The following is a 25,949-nucleotide window of genomic DNA, read 5'->3' as shown; positions in this document are numbered from 1 at the left end:
TTCCTGAGCCGGTGGTGTCTGAACCGGTGGTGTCTGTTCCTGAGCCGGTGGTATCTGTTCCTGAGCCTGTGGTGTCTGTTCCCGAGGGGTCGTCTCCGCCCTGGCCGCCCGATGGACTGTCGTCTCCACCCTGGCCGCCCGATGGACTGTCGTCTCCGCCCTGGCCGCCCGATGGACTGTCGTCTCCGCCCTGGCCGCCCGATGGACTGTCGTCTCCGCCCTGGACTCCCGAACTTTGTGTGCCTCCCTGGCCTTCTGAACTGTCGTCTCCGCCCTGGACTCCCGAACTTTGTGTGCCTCCCTGGCCTTCTGAACTGTCCATTCCCCTTGTCCCGCCCTGGTCTGTCCCTCCCGTCCCGCCCTGGTCTGTCCCTCCCGTCCCGCCCTGGTCTGTCCCTCCCGTCCCGCTCTGGTCTTATGGAGCGTCTGGTAGCCGCTCCGTAGGGAGGGGGTAATGTCACGGTGTGGGTTTGTGTCTGGTTCCTTGTTCTTGTCTGTCATGTAATTCCCTGCTTGTCATGTGATCCTGCCATGTGTTTTGTCCCATGTTCAGCTGTTCCCCGTTATGTTGATTAGTCTTCCCAGGTGTTTCAGTTTAACCACGCCCCCTTGTTATCTTGTTAGCTTGTGTTCCCTTGTATTTAAGCCCTGTGTTTTAGTTCAGTCCTTGTGAGTTCTTCATGTTGTAATGGTTGCTGTTGTCCCTTTGTTCCCGTCCTGAGTTCCCGATTCCTGTTCTGTTGTGTACCCTAGTATACTTCTATACTTTTATTAATTCTATTGAGAAAACATGAGAAAAAGGTGAATAAAGACTGAGAGTCAATGTTCAGAAATGACTTATTATTAATATGTTTTGAACTGTGTTGTATAGCTGTGTTTTCCTGTGTTCGTAGTCGAAACCCAAAAATGAGTTTAAAATTTAATTATTAAAAAATCCCATTATTTTATATGAAAAATTTCATAATTGTATTTTATTGAGAAAATATTTTAGTTTGTCTTGTATGTTTGTTTGATTAGATCAGATAGTATTTTAATCTGTCATGTTACAATGTACCTCACCTATGGGGCATGTTGTCACATTTCATTTCTATTCTAAATACTATATGCTAAATAGGAGAAGGATCTGTACAGAAGATCCAAGTAAACGTAAACGTAGATCAACTGAGGCGAGCAGGCTTTGGGAAAAATAGAGAAATTAAACAAGGATCAATATCAGCGTGGTGTTTTTGAGATGGGGAGAGCTTCTAAGGCTAAGGCTTTTTCTCAAGTCTGGTGACCAAGTCTATGGCTATGGCAGTGAAATTAAATAGAGCTTGTGTTGCACAAAAATATTTAGCTGTTACTTGCAAATACTGTGGATTTGTTCAAATTTACCTTTAGTACGATTGTTTTAAACGTGTAAAATTGTGCAGCATTAACCCACCAAATCCTTTGACAAATAGTCACATATCAGTAACAGGGTAATATAGCATTACATTTCACGTTCCTTGCAGCTAATTCATTATGATGACATAAAATAGTATGATCAAACGTACAGGTAATACAAAAACTCATTTATTACCTCATCCATGAACACAATTCACGTGTTTGAATATATGTGCGCAGGCGTGTAGTCCTTCCCTACAAACCAACCCTCAGCAAACTACATGTCTGGTCTAGTGCCTGGGGAAGGACAAAGACACAAGCAGTGCCACTCTAGTTGCTCATGTCTTTGTCTATGGTTTGACTATGAGGGAGGCTGGGCAACGAGTTCAGCCAAACTTGAGTCGCTTCACCGTCGCCTCGATCATAAGAACCTTCATGGAGAAGAACAGGTACAGTAGATGTGCTTCAGACTGCTCTCTACTGTAACTGCTGTTGAGTGCTGTACACCTGGCTGTTACAACACATACATGTACTGTAGCTGTAGCTCTATACTACTGTAATAAAAAAAAATGCATCAGATTGCCTCACACATAGATAGAGTTTTCTGAATGCTTCCATTTTGTATAAAGGATGTGTTACAGTTACAGTAATCAGTACTTCTATTTTTCTAGGACACAGAGACGATGAAATGGAAGAAGCCTGCCAGATATTTCAGTTGATGCGTGCCAGTATGGAACAGGCATACTAGAGGATCCCTGCCGCTGGCTAGGGATGTTTGAGGAACTGGGTGAGACGTTATGGATTTGTGTTTACTGTTTTGAGAATACGAGGCATACCTTCAAGAAATATGTTTAAGCAATCGAGAAAAACTGTAATGGCAAAAGTGTCATTGCACTCTATTAGCACAAACAGGGCTGCCATAATATGTGAGTAACATGTATGTACATGTTTGTATTTTTGAGAGAATAATGTTTATGCATGGTTATTGAAAAAACAAAACATTTATGTGTAACCCCTCCACCCAGATCCTACTCGCCCCGCTCTGTGCGGGCCTCGAACCCGGGTCAGGCGCTGTAACAAGGAGGTTAAAGTCTGCAGCCTGTCTGTCGCTAGAGCGCCTATTGAGATCAGAGGAGTGAGGTTTACTCGCACAGTGACTACTAGCTGGCCTCCGTTACACTTTTGACTGAACACACACTAAATATGTGTCCACAAGACTTTTGACTAATGGATGTTGTCGCCTAGAGTTTTTGCTTCAAAATGATGTGAAAATCATCCTGCCTAATCATTCACATAAAACAATACATTGATTAAAATTTTGTAAGACACTTTTTGTTTGGAAAGGAAATATGCGTGGGGGCGTGAATGATCATGAATAATGCTGTGATTCACACCTGAGAAAACAATGACCCGCATAATGAGCTGCATAATGAGCTGCATAATGAGCCTTTCAGTCAAGTATGTCACTACTAGAAAGAATGTGAGAAATTGTTTTTTTTATATATTGCTTGTAATTTATTTAGAATATAGTTAAAAATATCATCCAAATATAAATGAAAGTCAAAAGCACATTTTGAGTACGAAGACATACCTGGAAACAAATCCTGTTAGACAACCTGCCCACATTGTACATTCTTCTTTTACCAGTCTTTCAATATTTAAAAACAGATTTTAACTGCTAAAGTCATTTTATTTTTCATGTTTATGAGTGTACATCCTGTTTTTGAGTAGAATGTAGAATGTTACGAAGTATATAACATTTAATCATGTTTATGGGTAGTTTGTGTACCCATTTTAACTCGAGCAATGACAAAGCAAAATCAAGTATGTACTCCAGTTTGAACTTGCAAAAAGGGCGAACTATATGCACAAATGAAATTAGGACATTTTTCTCCCCCGCAATAGAGCAATACTGTAGTTTATACACTGAATATTTGAGTTTTTTTTTGTGAAGCTACAACTCTCCTAAACATATTCATATCGAAAAACAATTTGAAATTTAACTTGTATGTGATAATGATTTTACTTGCATTTATACACACTGTTCAGGTAAAGCAGGATAGACCATCAACAAAAATGGAACAAAATAAAAAAATTTGCTGCAGTAAAAAAACAAGAAACAAAACATGAATGACTTTGGACAAGGTAGGTGGTCTGTTACAGGCTCAAGGCAGAGTCCTGCACGGGTCCATTTTTGGAGACCCGCTCCCGACCGTACCCGCAAAGTCCAGCACCAGATCCGACCCGTCACCCGTGATAATATCAAAATTAAATCCGCACCCGCCCAGACCCGTTAATATTTGGCCCGTTACCCGACCCGTGCCCGCGATAAACCACACAGGTGACGCGTTCATGTAACATAAGGGTGCGCTGCCAATAACGCACCTAAAAGCTGTCACAAAGAACTGGGAAAAGTAATGGCCTGTCAAATATATCAATGAGACATTTCAATTGTTTATTAATAAGCAAGTGTTTTCTGTGTCAAAGATGACGATGCTGACTCGCGATCTTCACAGTAGTGAATGCGCCAGAAAGAAATGCACATTTCATATGGATTATAAGCAGAGAACAGTCTGTTTTCATTCGTTTTGAATTGTTTTGTTTAAAAGTACACATTTCATGCTTTCTATTTCTCAGGTCTGTGAGGCAAGTAGCTTATACGATGAGTTTCGGTTCATTTAAGAGACGATCAGTTCACGCGCGGGCACCTCCGGCCGTGTCCTGATTATATTGCCTGCCTGCTATATTTACTTATTTATTAAATCCATGAATTTGGTAGATGAAACATTGATTAAAATGAAGATACAATTAATACAAAACGAAATTCACTTTAAAGAAAGGCTGAACAAACTTAATGAAGTGGTCAAAATCATGTCTGCCCACTCCATTTGTCTCACGATATTCGGGATCATCTTATCTTATTCATGCTTTTCACTTTTCATATAATCAACATGAAATAATAAAAAAAAGTATATTATTTTATTTAAACATGAATATGAAACTAAATCGTTTTTGAATGACTGGGCTACAACACATAGGCCTATTAGCCTACAGTACAGAGAAATTTAATGTCGCAACTTGGTCGGACTAAAAGGGGAGAAAAAAATTAAATTGTGTCGGTCCTAAACTGACAGGGTCGGTCGGGTTACGGCAAACAAGAATATTTTTAAGGATGGCCTGACTAAAACACATATTTGCGTATGTGTAATGCTGGTAATTTAGACATACAAAATATTGCACATTTTTTCATCCGCTACCCGCCCGCAAGGAGTTCATTATCCGCCCGCGTCCCCGCCCGTGAATTTTAGGAATGTCACAATCCACCCGTTTTAGCCACTTTTATGCCGGTACCCGCGGGCCGACCCGTTGCAGGACTCTGGCTCAAGGTGGTCTGCAAGCTCTAAACAGGGAAAGGAAATTTCATGAATGGACTTATTGCACAGATGGCAACCTATCAAGGTCCCACGCCTGAATTCACTGAGCTCCTGAGAGCGACTCATTCTCTCACAGATGTGTGTAGAAGCGTCTGCATGCCTAGTGCTTGATTTATACAACTGTGGCCATGGAAGCGATTGGAACTCCTGGATTCAATGATTTGCAGGGGTGTCCCAATACTTTTGGCAATATAGGTTAGATAGATACAGACAGACAGACAGATAGGCAGACAGACAGACAGGCAGACAAGCAGACAGGCAGACAGACAGAGAGATAAGCAGATAGGCCTACGTCCTGATTTTAACATGATTTCATAATTGAATTTTTGGAAATGTTGACTCTTGGGTATGATAGAAGCTCAGCTAGTTGAAGGAGACTGACGGATTAGTGTGTACACAATTATGGAATATAGATATGAAGTTCAACAACAATGATTTTAGGTTTTTTAGCAGTATTTATTAGCCCAGATCATATCACAGACACACTTCTGAAAACAATGTGTTATTAAGCATTCTAGCTTTTCTACTTGATTACTCATAAAACAACCCTGAACAAAAGAAGTATAACTACACAAGAGTTCATAATTAAACAAGAAACACTTAGAAAGAAGATAAATAGTGATAGGCGTCCTCTGTTGTTTAGCATTTGCCCAGTAAATAACTAACATGATTGAATAAAAGCTTGAACAGCATGTTCACGGTTTCTTTTCAAAGTCAAGTCTGGCAACTCTTCCGGTCCCTCGTTTGGAAGACATTCCCATCGGATTGGGTTCTCCATGAAAGTTTAGCTTCTCCTGCCAGTCCCTTCTCCTTCAGGATCTGCTCCGTCTGAAGAACACAAACAGACTTTTCATTGATATTTCTGCTGTCTTTTCCCCCAGTGGAATTACAAGAGGACTCACCTTCACTAAAATGTCTTTCTTCACTTCCGGATCGTTCAGATCTTGACCTGATTTCACCTCCAGTCTCACGATCTGTCTCTTCTTCTCTGTGGGACGAACACACTGATGAAGTCATAAAGAACGCTGTACGATCAAGCATAATCTGAGAATGATGATGAACACGTTTTATGGTGTTATGGAATTTGTCATTACATCCGATTCTAAACATCTACAATCGAGTTTGATGCTCAATATTAATCTGCTGCTGTACACATCTTCAGCTTATTCAGGAAAAATAAATTACTTTATGGATTTACATTAAGATAAACAACTCTCCATGATGACAGACAAATTAAAGGCAGGTCTTAAAGTCCCCCTGTGGAGAAAATCAAGTTTTTAAAGTTGTTTATGTATATGGTATGTAAGTGGTTAGGACTAGAAGTGTGGAGAAGGGGTGTTGGAGGGATGCTGCTAAACTTCTGCTAAACTGTCAATGGATCGAGGTGAGACTACTGAATGTATACCTCTTACCATTGATTGCTGAGTTCTCTCCAATTGTGTTAATTTTCTGAACGTGCTCCTCCCGAACTTTGTTAATAAGACATCATTTCACGAGTTCACACTTACATACAATTAGAGGGGGTAAAGTTGAATGCGTATTTGGTGTGCTGTCCGGGGGGAGGGCTCTGAGCTCGGAGTTCGGAGTTCGGCCCAAACCCAGAGTACTCCCCCCAAAAGGCTAAAGAGCAGAGGACAGCCTAAAGGTGGGCTGGGATCTTTGAATCCCTTTGATCAGGAGGGAGGTTTGTGAACTGTTTATCTCGGGGGACGGAGCACCGTACATCAATTTAACGGGTGGGTTACGGGAATATCAGTTCCGAATAGCGAGGTACTGAATTTGGGAATTGATCTGCCTCTGGAGCCAGCATCCTGAATTTCTGAAATAGAAAACGAGACAGGGAGTCAGCGATTTGGTTTTCTGACCCAGGGACGTGTTTAGCAATTACGATGAATTAATCGCAAGCTGAAATCCAGGTGAGACGCCTTAGGAGTGGCATCAGAGCAGGTGAATGGGAACGGCCTTTGTTAATGCAATGCACTGTTGTGTCGTTGTCGCAATGCACTAAAATGCTACTAGCGGCCCATTCTTTCCCCCACAGAAAAGCTACTACTTCAAGAGGGTAAAGCTCAAATAGAGCTGAGGATTGAGATATGCCCTGGAGCTGCGGTGGCCACGGAGACGCGATCCAACGACCTTGAAAAAATCCCCCGAAACCGATTGAGGGGGCGGCGTCTGTGAACAGTTGGATATCGGTGGGGGATGAAATGAGGTTGTTATAGAAAAAGGATAGGCCGTTCCACTGGTTTAGAAATGTTGACCATAGCTTGAGTTTGTTGCGACATGCTTGAGTTATGGAAATTAGGTCCTCTAGCGAGTGGACGGAGGACGCGAGTGAGAGGAGATGCGATATGAAGGGGCGGCCCTGCGGAATGATGCGCATTGTGAAGTTTAAATGGCCGAGCAGGGATAGGAGTTCGCGTTTTGAACAATTAGATTTTTAAGGAGAGTAGATGAGACGAGAATTATTCGGTCGATTTTTTCTTTGGGCAGGGATGCTTGGAATTTGATTGAATCCAAATAAATTCTTAGGAACTCGATGGATGTTGCAGGGCCTATGGTTTTTTCCAGTGCGATGGGAATTCCGAGCTCAGAAAAAATTCGACTGTGAGGATGTGTGCGGCTGGGATGGGAGGCGAGATTATAAAAAAATCGTCAAGCAGGTGAATGAGGTGGGGAATGGCGTAGCAAACGGCTTCTGATAGCATGTCAAACTATTTTAGAGCTGCTTTTGCATCCGAAAGTTAAACCCACTGCAAAATAATATTTCCTGAGCCAGCGCACTCCGAATAGGTGCCATGAATCTGGATGTATAGGTATTACTTTGAAAGCAGATGTAATGTCAATTTTGGCAAACCAAGCGCCCCGACCTGCGATTTTGATAATGTCGATTGCCTGATCTATGTCGTGGTCTTTAAGCGAAAATTCGTCGAGAGGGATCAAGCTGTTTATAATTGTGCGGGGCTGACAGGTCAATTATTAGGCGTTTTTCACCCGAGAATTTAGTCAATAGGATAGTCAAACGGGCCGATCATGAAGCCTAACTCGACTTCTTTTTTGATCAGATTGTTTACAACTTCAGGTTCTATGAGGGCAGATTGAAGATTATTACAATTTATGTTTTGGATTTTTTATTCACAGATTTGTACACTGGACATACAATGTGGGCATGAGCACCGCCACAGAAGCTACAGATGTGCATGAACCGGCAGCGCGCTCTGTTACATTATACGCTATGTTACATGGTTACAGGGCTGTCTGCTTTCGTCGAAAGAGGAGTCCTGGTTTGCGCTGGTAGTTGCTGCACGAGGCACGTAGCTGGTGGATTTAGCAGTGCTTGTTCCCGGGTAGGGAAGAGAGGAAGGGTTAACCTGCGGGCACGATGCAGTTGAGTGCGCCACTGACCTGCAGACTACGCAAGAAATGTTTTTGCAGCCTAAAAACACCCTGCTGTGGAGATCAAGGTCAAGTGCGCCCCAGTATGTGCAATGGTTCCACTGTGCGACTCGCACGGCACTTTTGGCTGAAAAATGTTTATGGTACGTTTAGAATGTTTATGCCCTCCCCATATGACAGCGCAAGCTCGGCTATGATTGCTAGATAATCATTCAGTTCGCGCCGCCTGTGGGGGAAAGCTGAACAGATCATTTCAGTGAAACGAGAAAAGGCAATTGAAAATTCGGATGTCGGCGGCGGCCTCACGCTTGGATTACCCGCTGTTGCTTGGAAAGGAAAGTTAGTTGGAGGATAGGAAGGAAAGGAAGGATGAAAGTATTAAGTGTGGGCTTGTGCTGCAAGCGGAGGCGGGCTTGCGCTTGTTTGAGCTACTAGAGCTGCAGGCCACTGGATGTGGGCGGGGTTGTAACCTGTTGGGTAAGACTGTTGAAATGGTTGGGCCTGTGTTGGTAGCGGCGATAGCCTCGTGCTAGTGACTGCGACGGGAGCTGGAGGCCACTGAAAAGGAAAAGGGTTATGAACAGCGGGAGTATAGAACTGAGAGGCTGTGGGGAGGCCGCTGGGTCAGGCGGCATACAGCGCTGCGGCCACAGAAGCCGTGGTGGAGGGCTGGCCCTCGTCGAGAGGTGGGAGTGGACCAGCAACAGCGAAATCTGGGGCGCGGCCCAGGCTCGCTGAAGGCCTGTTGCTGCGGCTCGATGGCCGAAGCGAGCCGGATCTTGTGCAGGAGGACGACGATGGTGTCTGAGGAGGCGACTTTTGGGCCCAGCGGGCTTTGCTTTGCCTGTGAGCCGACTTGGGAGTTGGTCTGGACTTTGGAGAGTGGTTGGCTGACTGTAAGGTAATGTACAGATCATACAGCTCCACTTTATTAATTTTTTTTTGCGAAGCCTGTACGTCCGAATTACCCAGCGCTTTTTTCAATCCTGCTACGGTCCACTTCCCGATAGGTGGGATCATCTGGACAGCCGAGCGGTAGGAGGAGGCCAGGGAGGAAGATGGAAGTCTTGCTGGGGGCGGCGAAGACTGGCCTAGATGTCTTGGCGAGCAGGCGTGCGGCCACATGAAGAAGCCTGGGGCTCAGGTGCGATGTCCGGCGTAGGAGGAATGGTCCTGGGGCCGGCGGAATGCGAAGGCGGATCCCTGGGGGTGTTTGTTTCTTCATCAGATGAAGAGCTTTGACGTTGCGACATGGTAGCAGAACGGCGAACCAAGATGCTGCTAAACTGTCAATGGATTGATGTGAGACTGCTGAATGTATATATACCTCTTACCATTGATTGCTGAGTGCTGTCCACTTGTGATAATCATCTGAATGAGCTCCCCCTGAACTAAACAAAAACATAAAAACATTAATAAAACATCATTTTTATTGTTTTTATATTAAACAAACATCATTATTATGCAGGCATCTGCATTAGATTTCTGCATGTGTGAGGCCAAAAACATTCAAAGATGTAATTCTTAATTTCTTATTAAGGAAAAAATGGGTATGTTAAGGATGTATTTTAAGATGATCAACTCACCAAAATTACACACAAAAGAAAATGTTTTCCCACATTCCTCGCCATTCCATTGGTTATATAAAACAGTAGCACACAACTGTGCATCACTGTAATTGTTGGGTTGGTCAGGAGCCCAGTCTGAAAACGTGGATCCGCTCTGATCCGACCAGATTAAAGGAGACTCATTCGAAGTCCGATATAGTCCGATCCAACTAGTAACGTTTGCCAGAAGTTTTAACAGATTGTCGTTGTCCTCCTTGTTATTAACGGTGGCGAGATCAGTGTAATGCTGTCTGCAGAAGGTCTGAGCCTCGGACCAGTTCACTTTCAGAGGAATTAAGATGAAGTTATGAAGCTGTGAGAACGCCACGGGCATCAGAGCTGAAACACAACAAACATGCAAACATCTCATCTCAAGCGTTCTGGACTGGAAAATTTGAAAGTGAAATACAGTAAAATAATCAATGCACGATCAAGAGTTATTGAAACCTTTAGTATAACAATGCAAACTGCAGTATTTATGTGCAAAAGTATTATACACAGTAAAAAGTGATAATCAGTTGTTTCTAGGGACGCACTCATATGAACATTTTAGCCGATACTGATAACCGATAATTCTTTATATTTGAAAGCCGATAACTGATATATTTGCAGATAAATCTAAATTTTATATTTATATTTATATTTTTACAAAAACAAAAGTCTCACCATGTCCCAAACAAACTATTATAATGTTTTCATGATAGTTTTATGAAGCCGCTTTTATGACTTGCACTACTTTACTGTATTTTCTTTTTTTGAAGTGATTCTAATTATATTTCAAGCAATTCAAAACCATCTCAGCTGAAGGAAATACTACATTATTTACCGGCTTTAATATATCGGACAAATCTTCTTATCGGACTGATAACGATAACATTAAAAATGAACAAATATCGGCCGATACTGATATGGTGATCGGTATATCGAGCATCCCTAATTGTTTCCTTAAAGAGCTATTTCTACCCGATTTAGCCCCAAAATTTTGTTATTGGTGTAATATATTTAGATTAATACAGTGAATGTTAAATGCTTGTACTACAGGATAGAAATGGGCAGAAATGTGTAAAGTTTTATTTGCATTCGTAACTCTAAATGTAGCCCATTTTAACACGTCCATGCTCTTTTAGACTGTAAAAAGCAATTAAAGAGCTATTTCTACATGATGTAACCCATACAGATGAGTTTTGTTGGTATAAATGAATGTATTTTGGTTGATTCTGTGATGTTAAATAATGTTTTTGACTTGAATGAAAGCAGTTGATTTACAGAAGATGAAGCTTTGGCAAGAAACATGAACTCATTGATAATTAATGAATGTTAAGAAGCAGTTTTTCCAAACTCACCTGATAACAGCACAAAGATCACAGCGTTCCTCATGACCAATGATCTACTCTGGAAGCTTTGACTCCGGGTCAGTTTGATGAGTCTGTCGTGCTCTTTTATGTGCTTGATAGTGACACACTCGTGTTTTACATTGAAAATAACATTCAAAGCACGTCAGGATCCCAACGAGATCAAACCCACTGACGTTTGGCTTGTGAATGATGTACAATATTAACATCTTTGCATTATACAATATGACCCTAACCCTAACTTGGTCATTTTATTTTAAATTTGTACACATATAGTATGGAGTCAGTACGATTATTTTGTTTCTGAATGTTCACCAATGCTGCATGTATATTACATTTGAAAATGTCTTAAATTAATGTGATGGCAAAGCTTGATATAAGATTTCAGACTTCCCTTTTACTCTCCTGTATCGTATTGTTTTTTAATTCAGAACAGCAGAAGCTGAAAGGATTGTTTGAGCTGCTTCTGTACAGGCGTAAATATGCATTTCAACCCTTCAGTCCGAGGTTTATTCATTTCACTTTTGGTGTGAAAGGGCCTTAACGTTTGCCAAAAATATAAATGTTTTTATTGTTATTAAAAACAAACAAACCAGAAAGCCCAGCCTAGGTGAGAAAAAGTAACGCAAAAGTAATGTAATGCATTCCTTTTCATTAAAAGTAACTAAGTAACGCAATTAGTAACTTTTTTTGAGAGTAACACAATATTGTAATGCATTACTTATAAAGTAAGTTTCCCCAACACTGGTGTCGGCCCAGATTAGGCCCACACATAAAGACCACGGATCTGGGCCGATTCTATGTTGCTGTCTGGGTAATATGCTGATTTTCTGCTCAAGAAACATTTCTGATCGCTAATGAAAATGCTTCTACTGCTTAATGAAACACTATACAGTGTTTGTTTTCAGGTTTCAATGATGAACAGAAAGTTCAAAAGTCATGCTGTTAATCCTCATTCAAACAGACGAGTGTTTGTTTTGCAGAATTTGTTTATCGTGCTTTAGCCTGGGACTCAATGTCCGGGACACAAAGTTCAGACTCATTTGTTTCTGAGATCAAACCCTCAAACTTTGGGTTTAATCTATTAATCTTCCTCCAGATTCACGTGGAAACTCTGTAAAGTGATTATATAAGATGAATAATAAAGATGAAAACAAATGCAGTCAAAATAATAAAAAGGTGACAGTTTCTGATAATGTTACGGTGACGATATTCAGTTTATTTCAGATTTGAAGATTATTTCCATGACAAAACAGGTTTCAGTACTTGTCCTGTGGACTTTAAAAACCAACAACTTTAAAAAACGTATTTGTTTATCGAGCTGATGTGGGCGTTGACAGGTTTGCATGGATTGCCTCAGATCATCTGCATTTGAATAGTGCGCGCTCTCCGTGGGCGTGTTCACATGAACAGATAATGAGCTATAATGAGCTGAAATGAGAATGACTGACATCTCTCTCTTTTCATACAGATTACATAAACAGAGAATATTTTTACTTTATGCCTGTGTGTCTGTATGCCTGTGTGACTGAGTATTCGCTGAGTTACAGTTCATTTTCAGACGCGTTTCAGAATGGACTTCACTGACAGAGAGCAGGCCACGCTTGCATCATGTTTATTTTTCTATATTTGGCAAAAAGCACAACACTTTGTTTTTATTGTGAGAATACACAAAAAAAATAGACACTTAACAGGATAGAATGATGTTTAACACTTTTATGTAATATCAAAATCAACAGAGTATTTTGAGTCTCTTCTGCACTGATAAGAAAAAAAGTGAGCTGATCACGCCGGCGTGAGCGCTGACCCCAGGGGGTTAACCATACCAGGTGCAAATTCCAAGCATGAAGGTGAAACTGACAAGGCTTGCAGATCTCCTATTCTTTTAAGAGAAGTGATAGTGAGGAGGACCAAAGCTTTTAAGGTCAGAAAATTGTCTGGAACCTCCTCAATGGGCTCGAAGGGAGCCTGGGAAAGGCCTTGAAGGACAATGGCCAAATCCCAAGTTGGTACCCTGGTGCGAGCTGCAGGCCTCAGCCTTAGAGTACCACGGAGGAAACGAGATACCAAAGGGTTTCTACCAAAAGACATTCCACCCAAAGGAATGTGGTAAGCACCTATGGCCGCCATGTAGACCTTTAAAGTGGATGGAGATACACCTGCAGTGAACCGCTCCTGTAGGAACTCCAGCACTGTACCAACTGGGCCAGCTGACGGTCACTACAATAAGAAGTGAAAACTCTCCACTTCAGGGCATAAAGTTTCCTCGTGGAGGGAGCTCTGGGGTGTAGAATGGTCTCTACAACCTCACTTGCCCCCCGGTGATTTATGTAGGCGTCCACCGATGAATTGTCTGTGTGGAACAAGCACATGATGGCCCCTGAGGTCTGTGAGGAAAGGCAGGTAAACAAATAAAATAACATACAATATTACATATAGACCACATAAAACATCACAATATATATACCCAGGAATGTAAGATTAATGAAATCAGTATATAAAAACTGAATTTACAACACAGTCATTAGTGGTTGCAGATTTGTTCTGATAGTAGCCAGTGCTTAAGCTTGGTTTTAAAAACTGTGAAGCTATCAATGCTTCGGATGTTTATGAGTAAGGATTTCCATATCCCCACTACTCTAACCGGAAAAGCTGTTTGATAAAAGGCTGTTCTTCTATACTGCGGTACCAAGTCTCCCCTAGCAGATGCTCTAGTCCCACCGGCACTTCCGTTATGGGCCAGGCATCCAGGGGGAGCAAGATTATGAATAATTTTATACATCAGGCATACATCAGTGTAAGATACAAAATTATTCAAATTTATTTAACTATTTCAAAATGGTACAATGATGATAGTCCCTTGGTTTTTTGTCTAGTACTTTTATAATTTGTTTATGGAGGGAGTACACAGGCTTAAGTGTAGTCGCACCTGCCTGTGACCAAGTTGTTATTCAATACGACAAGTGAGGGAGAAACAAAGTATGTACAAAAAGTAGTGCAGCTGATCTGAGAAAGATGGTGCCTGATGTTTTAAAATTAAATTGAATTAAATTTAAAATTATTTATAACCCTTCTTACTTGTTTTTTTTTTAAAAGACAGGTGTTGGTCAATTATTATTCCTAAATATTTGATTACAACTCTATACACATTATATGTACAACATCAGGAAGATCAGACCCTTCCTGTCAGAGCAGGCCACAAAACTCCTGGTCCAAGCTCTTGTTCTATCCAGACTGGACTATTGTAATGCTTTCTTAGCGGGTCTTCTGGCGTGTACTATCAAGCCTTTGCAACTGATCCAGAATGCAGCAGTGAGGGTGGTCTTCAACGAGCTGAAGAAAGCCCACGTCACACCTCTCTTCTTCAGTTTGCACTAGCTGCAAATAGCATCAAATTCAAGGCACTGATGTTTGCCTACAAGACAACCCCTGGCTCTCCGCCAATATACCTAAACTCGCTAGTTCAGACTTATGTGCCCTCCAGATGTTCTGCAAGTGAACAATGCCTCGTTGTGCTATCCCTAAGAGGCACGAAATCACTCTCACAGACCTTTTCCTGGACTGTTCCCGGCTGGAGGAATGACCTGCCTATCTCAATTTCAGCAGCTCAGTCTTGCCATTTTCACAAAATGTCTAAAGACACATCTTTTTCGTCAGCACCTAACCAATGAATACTAGCACTTACCTTTTCCATTCCTTTCTATACTATTCTATTTGTTGTTTTTCTGATTTAAGACTTGTTACAGCACTTGTATACTGTTGCCCTCTTGCTGGTCTGATTGCTTCTATTGTTCTCCTCATTTGTAAGTCGCTTTGGATTAAAACATCTGCTAAATGATTAAATGTAAATTATATGGAAGGATGGACATGTAGAAGTATGATTTGTCTTAATATAAAGTTAACATTTAGAATTTTAGCTGCATGACTGACTCGTTGAGAACTCTCAGATCCAAAATGGGACGCAACCCCCCGACCTTCTTTGGAACAATGAAATACCGACTGTAAAACCCGGTTTCCCTGTTGGAGGGAGGTAAATATTCTATGGCCCCTTTCTTCAACAGTGTTTTCACTTCTTGTTCCATCACCAGAACCTGCTCGGGGCCCACCACGGTAGATAGGACCCCCATAAACCACTTTCCCGCTGCCTTCTTGTAAATAATGACGGTCCTCAGATCAGTCTTACCCCTTGAAGGCTGCGGCTGAGAGCACGGGATGTGTATTTTGCAGAATTTGTTTATCGTGCTTCAGTCTGGTACACAAAGTTCAGACTCATTTGTTTCTAGGATCAAACCAAAACTTTTGGTTTAATCTATTAATCTTCCTCCAGATTCACGTGGAAACTCTGTAAAGTGATTATATATACATTTGTGGTCAGAATTATTGGCACCCCTGGTAAATATGATCAAAAATCAAATCTGCATTGTTTATCCTTTTGATCTTTCAAGAAAATAGCAAAAATCTAACCTTTCATTGAATTAAAATAATTGAAAGTGTGTGTGTGTGTGGGGGGGGGGTATAATGGGTATATTCCCATTAATATTTACCTTTTTTTAGCACACCAGGGTGACTAGGAACATCAAAATTGTCTAGCAATACTTCTTGTTTCACAGGAGTTTAAATATGAGGAAACACAAAGGCCAAATTCCCTTAATTATCCATCACAATTAGTAAAACCAAAGTCAAGTCAAGTGACCTTCATTTATACAGCGCTTTTAACAATATGGAGTATTCCAAAGCAGCTTTACAGAGATAATAGGAAATTACCACAACAGATTGTTTAGGCTTTACAGCAGCTCTAGGATAAAGTTATTGTCCAGCTAAAGCTAGTTTTGATTGATTGATTCACTTATGTTGTGAAGATCATTAGTTATTAACTTAGGGGCCGCTAACACGACACCGTTCTAACAGCAAAATTCTTAACATGCTCCGGCCGCCCATCCGCACAAAACAGTGCCTGGTGTCTCGAGAACACCAAAGAATATAGTTCTGATGTGCAGCAAAATATTGTTGAGCTTCACAAAATAGAAAGTGTTGTAAGAAAATGGCTAAAGCATTGGAACTTCCCATTTCCACCATCAGGGCAATAATTAAGAAGTTTCAATCAACAGGAAATGTTGCGATTCTACCTGGAAGAGGACGATTCTATAATCTCCGTGTAGAGCCAGTGTCCTCTCATGTACTCGCTTCCACTAGCCGGTAAGCAGGACCTGCTCTGTGTCATCGCTTACTGCGCCATTCCACTCCACGGACTGGATACGTGAGCTTATTAGACCTTGAGTTCCTCCTGCACTGTTGATGCTGTAAACAGAGTGCATGCCCTCTTGGTCAGCCCTCGTGATTGGCTAGGTGCCTCCATGTCCATGGTTCCCCCATTGGGCAACCCCCACATGTGTTTTCCCACAGTAAGTATCCTCAGAGCACGTGTTTTTCCTCGGCGAGTCCCCTCTTGCCATCTCGAGGTTGAAACATTCCACCCTGCGGGTTGGATACCTCTGAGCTTCCATATGCATCCCGCTCTCGGGTCATATGTGTATTCTAAGTCCTCCCTATGGGTGGGCGCTAAGTTACATATTCCACCTGGGATATGCCACCCAGTGTACCTTGGTATTCCTGCATTAAGCCTAGCCCTTCGTCCGTGCTATTCTCACGACAGGGAGCTCAGACTTGAGCAGGGCACTGGAAGACAGCCGCTGTTGCATGATTGAATTGGGAACCCCATTTCTGAATGAAAGGGAACATCTTGATTACGTATGTAACCCTCGTTCCCTGAGGAGGGAATGGAGACGTCACGTCCCCCTGCCACAACTGCTGTACCGCTGGAACAGCCGGGAGTTCAGTCTCGGCTCCTCAGCAAAAACATAATGCGAGATTGCCGCACTGCTTCTTTTATACCCACGCGGTGGGGCGGAGTTGCGTTATGCAAAATCCGCAGACCCATGGCATGTCCCACCCCATTGGCTCGTTTTGTAAGAACTCAAAGGTGATAGGCTTCTAAGCGAAAACCCCATTTCGTCATTCACTGACGTAACGTCTCTGTTCCCTCCTCAGGGAACGAGGGTTACATACGCAACCGAGACTGTTATAAAGCATCAGAGTCTGGGGGATCCATTCGCAGTGTGATTTATTAATAAGAGTAGTCAAACAGGCAAAGGTCAGAACCAGCAGATACAGCAGTGAAGACAAGGCTTAATCGTAGTACAAAACCAGGCAGAAGATCAGGGCAGGCAGCAAACAATCAAAGTCAGAGATCCAAGCAGAGGTAACGTAGGCAGGCAGCAGACAAGGAGAAATCCAGAAACGGGCAAGGTCAAAAATACAAACAGGTAGTGATGTTACGTCTGACACCGACGCTCCGAAGCTTGCTTCAAACTCGACGGTCCTTGCAATGAACCACTGCTTCGGAGCTTGTATCATTACGTCAATAGTCGCGTGAAAATGACTTCTGAAGCAAACACACTGGTTCACTCCTGTAGTGAACCACCTTTGACAGCCCAATCCAGTGTTGACAGGTTTGAAACCTGGCGGCTGGATTTCTTATAAAAGTGAAGCCAAACCATGGCAACAGTAGTCGGTGTCAGTAGTCGGTGTCTCTAAAGCTGGTGAAATTGTTTAAAAAAAAAAAGATATCACCTTTCACCAAAGACAAAGAAAATAATATTTCTGAATAAAAACCATAAGTCAAGTCAAGTCAAGTCAAGTTTATTTGTATAGCGCTTTTCACAATACAGATTGTATCAAAGCAGCTTCACAGTATTAAATTAAAATAATACAACAAAGTTTGTTTCAAGAGGAATTTATTGATTGATAAAATTAAATTAAATATCCCCAAAATATCCCCAACTGAGCAAGCCAGAGGCAACAGTGGCAAGGAACCGAAAAACTTCATCAAGTGACCTAATGGTGTCCTAAAACTCCATCAGGTGACCTAATGGAGAAAAAAAAACCTTGGGAGAACCCAGGCTCAGTCGGGGGCCAGTTCTCCTCTGGCATTTATGAGCTAGAGGCCGGATTGTAGTTTGAACTGTAGGATTATATGAATGCCTGGCTGAAGAGATGCGACTTTAATCTAGTTTTAAACTGGGAGAGCGAGTCTGAGCAACGAACAGTATCAGGAAGACTATTCCAGAGTTTTGGAGCCAAATGTGAGAATGCTCTCCCTCCTTTGGTGGTTCTGGATATCCTAGGTATGACCAAAAGCCTTGAATTTAGTGATCTTAAAGAGCGCGATGGATTATAGGGTGATAAAAGATCCGTTAAATAGACTGGAGCTAAGCCGTTTAGGGCTTTATAGGTCAGTAGCAATACCTTGTAATTAATACGGAACTTTATAGGTAACCAATGCAGTGATGATAAAATCGGTGTGATATGATCATATTTTCTTGATCTAGTAAGAACTCTAGCGGCGGCATTTTGGACTAACTGTAGCTTGTTTATTGAGGATGCAGGACAACCAGCTAATAAAGCATTACAGTAATCCAGTCTCGAGGTCATGAATGCATGAACTAACTTTTCTGCATCAGAAACTGATAGCATATTACGTAGCTTAGCAATGTTTCTAAGGTGGAAAAATGCTGTTTTTGTAACATATGAAATATGATTTTCAAAAGACAGGTTACAATCGAGTATGACACCCAGGTCTTTTACTGTAGAGGATAAAGTAACAGGACATCCTATGATGTTAAAGTTGTATTGTGCGAGGTTTTGTGGGCGGTTTTTTGAACCGATAAGTATTACCTCTGTCTTGTCTGGATTTAATAAAAGAAAATTACGGGTCATCCAATCTTTTATATCTTTAACACACTCTGTCAATTTGGAAAATTTTGCGTTTTCATCCGGCCGTGATGAAATATATATTTGAGTGTCATCAGCATAACAATGGAAACTAATTCCATGTTTCCTTATAATATTTCCAAGTGGCATCATATATATTGAAAATAACAGAGGGCCTAATACAGATCCCTGCGGCACTCCATAGTTTACTGGAGTTATGATCGATTTTTCTCCATTTAAATAGACAAAATGGTAGCGGTCAGATAGGTATGTATTGTTATACCATGGTGCTTTATTTTTCTCTCTGACCTTTTTTAATTTAATAGGTGCAACCACATCCAATGTTCTAGAGAGAATGGTGCTCATAGTGCTAGTTAGTTCTTCTAGTTCATCTGTTTGTTTGGGTTCAGGCAGCAGCTGAGACAGATTAGATAAGCAATTTGAGAAATTATCTATGGTGGATGGGAGGATTGTTCTGCCTGGTTGATAACGCGACGCCGCATGACATATTACAGCAGTACGTAATATGCAAGTTACCATGTAGTGATCAGTGACTTCATCACTTTGTGGAATGATATCTATATCGGTTGGATCGGTTCCATGTGATATAATTAAATCGAGTGTATGATTAAGACGATGTGTTGGTCCGGTGACGTTTTGCTTGACCCCAAATGAATTTAATAAATCTGTAAACGCAGCTCCTAACGCATCATTTGGATTATCTACGTGTATGTTAAAATCTCCAACAATTAGTGCTTTATCGACATTGACTAATAGGTCTGAGAGAAAATCTGCAAACTCTTTTAGGAAATCAGCGTAAGGCCCTGGCGGTCTATATACGGTAGCCAAGGCTAGAGATAATAGGGATGTTTTTCTAACATCTAAGAGCGTAACATTTAGTACAAGTACTTCAAATGAAATAAACTTATAACCCGTTTTCTGGGTAACATTTAGAATATCTTTATAAATGGTTGCAACACCTCCGCCACGACCAATCAGACGGGGCTCATGCTTATAACAGTATCCAGGAGGAGTAGACTCATTAATACCGAAATAATCATTTGGTTTAAGCCAGGTTTCAGTAAGGCAAAGTATATCGAAGCTATTATCTGTGACTATTTCATTTACAATAACTGCCTTAGGTGTGAGTGATCTAATGTTTAGAAGACCTAGCTTTAGAAATAGTTTTTGTTTACTAATAGCAACATTTTCTGTTTTAATAACAATTAGATTTTTCCTAGATCCTGCATTAGATTTATTATTTGATCTCACTAAACGAGGAATAGACACGGTTTCTATGCAATGTTCTACACTAGTATTTATATCAGTTGAATTGGTGCAGCAGAGACTATGATTTGGACTTTTGGTTACTAGTCAAAGGGTATTTAACATTTTGGAGATGTTATCTGACAGAAGATCCGCTCCGAATCTGCTTGGGTGTAAGCCATCAGCACGGAAAAGCCTAGGACGCTCCCAAAACAGATTCCAATTATTTACAAAGAGCAGTTTCTGCTCATTGCACCATGACATTAACCATTCATTTAGCGCAAATAATCTGCTGAACTTTTCATGCCCTAGTCGGTACGTGGGAAGCGGTCCTGACACAATGATCGTTGTTTCAGGCGATGTGCTGCGTACCGTATCGATTAGATTCCTGAAGTCTTTCTTCAGAATCTCCGTCTGGCGCAGCCTGATGTCGTTCACTCCCGCGTGCAGGACCACAGTTCCGACGCGCTCGTCACCGTTCAGGATCTCGGGAACGCGAGCAGCGATTTCAGAAACACGAGCACCAGGAAAGCAGTGACTTTGCACCTTACTTTTACCTAACGTAGCGTGTACATGCCGAACGATGGAATCGCCGATGATCACAACATCGCGTTCTGTTTCGCGTAGAGGGGAGAAGCGGTTTTGTGTCGATAACTCGAAAACCGGGAGGGTCGGAGAAAGTCTTGGTCTAAACCTGACTCGCGTCTTCCGCTGCGGAACCACCCAGGCTTCGTGGTGGCGTGTTGGAGCCGGAGTGAACGAGACCATGGCTGATTTCGACCGATGCTGAGGAACGCACGGAGTAGACGCGGTCGGAGTCAGCGGGTTAGTAACGTTAAACACTGATTTGTGTGCATTGGCGCGTGATGTTTCAAGAGCCAAACACCGGTCTCTCAGCTCGGCCTGTCTCAATAAAAGGTTGTGGATCTGTTTCTCAACAGCTTCCAGCTCAGACTGCAGTGCGTGAAGCTCAAATGTGTCCTCACCTGCACCAAGCGGTAGACTACTTACATCTGATATATTCGCCATTTTAACAGATGGACAGTGAGTTAGCAACGAAGCTACCAGTGATGCTATCAATATTAATACTAATTTATATTATAAGTTTGTTTGTAAGTGAGTGTGGAGAAGACGCGTTCAGCCGTGATCCACGGACGTAACCTTTAAGAGTATGCAGCGTTGGATCACTAATAGGCTTGAGACGCGTCTGCTCAACAGTCCGCGTTGTAACAATGAGGTTTGAGCAGTAACATTAGTGCTTCTCAGTGAGGAAAAGTAGAAAATGTTCGTTGTAAGCGAGTTTAAAGAGAAAAATCAAGAATTATAAATCAAATCGATAGAGCTCCAAAAACAACAACGCATTCAGACGCAACGCATGATAATAACAGGACAAGACATTACTCACCGTGTTTGTTTGTCCATACCATTTAATGAACACTTTGTCTAGGCCTTCTGCATGTACGCAAAGCACACCCTCTGCCACATTTTTTTTTATTATTAATTAGAGAAAATATGAACATTGTTACATAAAAACATGCATCAAAGACAGACACTTCAAAAACCCTCTGCTACATTATACAAGTACAACCAGTTACACAAGTACAACCAGTTACACAAGCACATCCTTTTCAACATACAAAAATATCAGTCCCACCAAGTTAACAAGTTATAGAGTTCTGCTTCCCACAGCTAAACAAGATAAAGCTTTCACACATGATACTGCCCTGCTAAAAAAAAAAAAAAAAAAAAAAAAAACTATAGAAACCATTACCGAAATTCTATTGGATTTAATGGTTTTCATGAGAATTGTATTGGTTGTAATGGGAATTATAGTGGTCTCTGTGAGTCTCTACTGATATGTGATGGGTTCTATTGGTGGGGGCATTAAATCCTAATGGAATATGTCCCAAACACACTACAAAAAAGAATTCTGTAGTGGTTTAAATGGTAAAAGCCAATGGTTCCTATTGGTATTTTAATAGAAACCATTAGTATTTCTGTGATGGTTTCCAACTTTTTTTAAGCTGGTCTGATCTTCTGTCATTGTCTAAAGAAATAATTACACACACACATCATGCTTAATGTTTTATTATCAAGGTGAACACATGAAATTCATCAGTATCTGTAAAATTCACCTACATAAATGAGTTTCACAGCACTAACACTGTTTCAGCTTTGATCGCCTCGGTAAACACGTCATAAACGGGGCGTTAACATATAAGCCTACTTGCATTTTATGGTTGTCAGCTTTGTTGCATTACATTTACTTCACCAGGAGATGGTGCTGCAATTTCTATATGAATGAAGCTTCGAGTAATGAACCATTTTCGACACAATTGTATCAGAAAGCAATAATGCTTCGAAACGCTTCATTTGGCCATCACTACAAACAGGCAGTCACAAGAATAAACGCTCAGTAGAGTTCACAACAGTAAAACAAGACTTCGCAGTGAGGGTGAGAATGTGTGAGACATAAATAGTCCATAGAATGAGGATCAGGTGTGACTGTAATCAGGAACAGTGCAGGTGAATAATGCAGTGCAGGTGTATGAAGTAATCAGTCCAGGTAGATGCAGGATGGGAAATGTCGTCTGTGAGTGAATATGATAGTCTTATGTGGAGTGCCCTCTGGTGGCTCTCAAGGGCGCTCCAGCTGGTGACCGTTACAGAGACAATTCTTGTCATATTTAGGGGTTCAAGCATGAAATGCTGAAACCCTATTGTAATTGTAAGGATTCGTAAAACGCATCGTGCTGGCCAAACCGTAAGGCCTAGAGACGTGAAACCTGGCCAGATGGTAGGCCTCAATTTGGGGACAACCTATCAGAGTATGACCCCAATTGGCCCATAGCAACCAAACAGCTACATGCTACAACATGCTACAGCAACCAAAAGTACTAAATTGCTCATAACTCTTAGACCGCTTGTCCCAGGATCAAGTGTCTTATATCGTTGAAATCCTTGGCTCAAGGCGGACAAAATGGATATGTCCGATTTGCTCGCCCTTCAGGCGCCAATTGAGTAAATTGCATTTTTTTGAAAAACCTATTTTTGTGAACTTCTCCTAGGTTTTTGGCCCGATCGGAACCAAACCACTGCAAGAATATTCTCTGGAGTCTGACAATCAATAATCATCCAAACAATTCAAAATTTCAATTAACGGTCGATAAGGGGAACCAAAATATTTGATGGCAGCAGGGCCACTTTTACTAAAACGGTTATAAATTGTGAACGGAAAGAGATTTTTTTGCTAAATTTGGGATACATCTTCCTGAGCTCAGTCTGAGATCACTTGAAAAAAATCGCAACAATTGGCCACTAGGTGGCACTATAAAACGGTTATAACTTGTGAACGGAAAGAGATATTTTCGCAAAACTTGGGACACATGTTCATGAGCTCATTCTGAGGTCACGTGAAAAAAATCACGACAATTGGCCACTTGGTGGCGCTATAAAATGGTTATAACTTGTGAGCGGAAAGAGATATTTTCGCTAAACTTGGGACACATGTTCATAAGCTCAATCTGAGTTGACATGAAAAAAATCGTGACAATTGGCCACTTGGTGGCGCTATAACAGTGAAAAAAATCATGAAAATAGCTATAAGCGCACCCAACCGTTAGTCTACTGAAAATTGGCACGCAGTAGCCGCGTTTCTACTGTCGGGCCAGGTCCGGGCTAGGGCTAACAGCGAGCCAAGCCGGGCCAGTGGCCTCGGGCCTCAAGCACCGGGCTTGCGTTTCCACTGTTGGGCCATTAGCCCTGCAGCGCTGCCCTAAACCCTGCCCTTAACACGCCTTCCTGGATCAAACGTCAAACGTCATACAAGTGTAGTAGACGGTCCCTGCTCCACTTCTGAGTCAAATAAAGCACTCTGGGATGACGATTCTAGCACACAAAACATAAACACGCATATGAGCCACTTATGCAATATTTTATTTGTTTTCTTAGGAAGTTAGAAAACGTAGAATTTATGAAGATAGCATGTATTAACTCACCGTCCGCGGCTGCCATAGTGTCCCGACTTGTCCCTCCACTAACAGAGGGACGGTGACCCAGCACACCGTCCATCAAGTCGAACCATGGAAAGTTCCTTCTCTGCGTTTTAATCGCCTTGTACTGCGCCCGCAACTTTTTTTTTTTTTTTTTTACTTGAAGCGTTGTTCGCTGAATGCTTAGCTTAGCAAGTTCAGCAACAATGTATTTTATAACGTCCTCGTTTCTGCACACGCCGTCAAATTGACGTTGTACCCTTTCTTCTGCCCAAATGCTCAGAAGAGCTTTGGTATCTTCGACAGACCAGTACAGGCGATTCTCCATTTCGAGCAGCGTTTATTTTTCTATAAAAAATATTGAATTATAAAAAAGTGAAATGTGCATCTTGCCGCAGACCATAACTTTCCCTAACACAGATAAACTCCGCCTTTTACCTTGACCACGCCTCTAGCCCGAGCTGGCCCAAGGTATTCGATGAGCCAGAAATCCTGGCCGTTGGCCCCGAGTAAGCCCCGATCAAGCCCCGGAAAGTGACAGTGGAAACGCGACTGGCCCTGGCACGCACTAGCACGGCCCGGCCCTGGCCCGACAGTGGAAACGCGGCTAGTGTCTTTGTCCAGGGTGCCATGATAGTCTATGAGAACATTGGTGTGTCTCAAAAAACTCACTATACGTCATTGGCACAATGCCTTGAAGGAGCCTTAGAAGTTTCAAGCCCATGTTTTTTTCACTAAGAATCCTTGCCAAGTCCAACAATACCAAAAATGCCAGGTTTCGCCTTATGGTTTTTGTAAGTGTCATATAGAGCTTTAAAAAATTGTGGTTATCTTCAAAGCCGTTAGTCCGATCGAGACGACAACAACAACAAAACTAAGAAAATTTGAAAACATAGGTAAATAGCTAAACAATAACGCCAAAATGTAAAAATTATGATAGGAACTGACACATTTTTTTATTAAATCCAATCAATTTCACCCATGGATCATTTTGATGCTCTCACATGTTTGAAACGAACAATGATGGATTGTGATGAAATTTGTTTTGAATTGGGACTGGCGAATCCCCGTCCATACTGTCAATGACCGTTCGCAAAGACCCGCCCACTTTAGTTACTGTTGCTATGTCTGACAAGCAACGCCACTCTCACACCACACCAAGTTCTCACGCAGTGAAAAATACATTGCGGATCAGAGAAAAGACTGCGCGCTGACAGACAAGTACTTTTGATATGAAACAAAGTCTCACCTATCAAATGTAGTCATTTTTTAGAGACATTTAAACAATAAATACCGTTTTGTGACTCTTTAATGTGTCTGACAGATCGCTGTAGACTCGAGGCTCAGTTAAAGCTGCTCATGAACCGATCATCAATTGGTGAGCATATGTGACATAACATCATTAACAAGCATGCCAAATTTTATGGAGATCGGACCAAAAAAACTTTAAAACCATACATTTCCTATGGTACATTGCCTGTATTGGCTCTAAATGGTGTTTTCCATCTATGATGTCAGTGGTTACATGCTTGCTAAATACAACTTAATCACTTTTGATGCTTTTGTGCTTAAAGGCCTTAACTGCTTGAACCCCGATAAATGCTGCTTGCAGCTTTAATTTATTACCATTTTCTAAACTATAGCGAATAAACTGTGATAATGTGAGAAATGTTGAAGGTGTGTGAATATATTTTGGTTTGATACACCTCTGGCTTTCACCAAATAACAATGCAAACACGATACAGTAAGAGCTTCGTTGTACTGTAC

At 41.7% G+C, this 25,949-nt stretch overlaps 1 protein-coding gene across 1 annotated transcript; it reads right to left on the bottom strand.

Moving 5' to 3' along the window:
- Nucleotides 1-5,437: 5,437 nt before the first annotated feature.
- LOC309493133 (uncharacterized protein) lies at nt 5,438-11,554 on the bottom strand. Its single transcript, XM_082162224.1, has 5 exons — nt 11,146-11,554; nt 9,782-10,141; nt 9,530-9,586; nt 5,702-5,787; nt 5,438-5,627 (listed from the first exon to the last, which is right to left on the bottom strand). The coding sequence occupies exons 1-5, from the start codon at nt 11,177-11,179 to the stop codon at nt 5,514-5,516; spliced, it is 651 nt and encodes a 216-aa protein (XP_082018350.1). The 5' UTR covers nt 11,180-11,554; the 3' UTR covers nt 5,438-5,513.
- Nucleotides 11,555-25,949: the final 14,395 nt, after the last annotated feature.

This window comes from Leuciscus leuciscus, assembly GCF_965113295.1.
Source record: "Leuciscus leuciscus genome assembly, chromosome: 2".
Lineage (NCBI taxonomy): Eukaryota > Metazoa > Chordata > Actinopteri > Cypriniformes > Leuciscidae > Leuciscus > Leuciscus leuciscus.
Note: the sequence above shows the minus strand (reverse complement) of the source record. Positions and strands in the feature narration are given on the sequence as shown.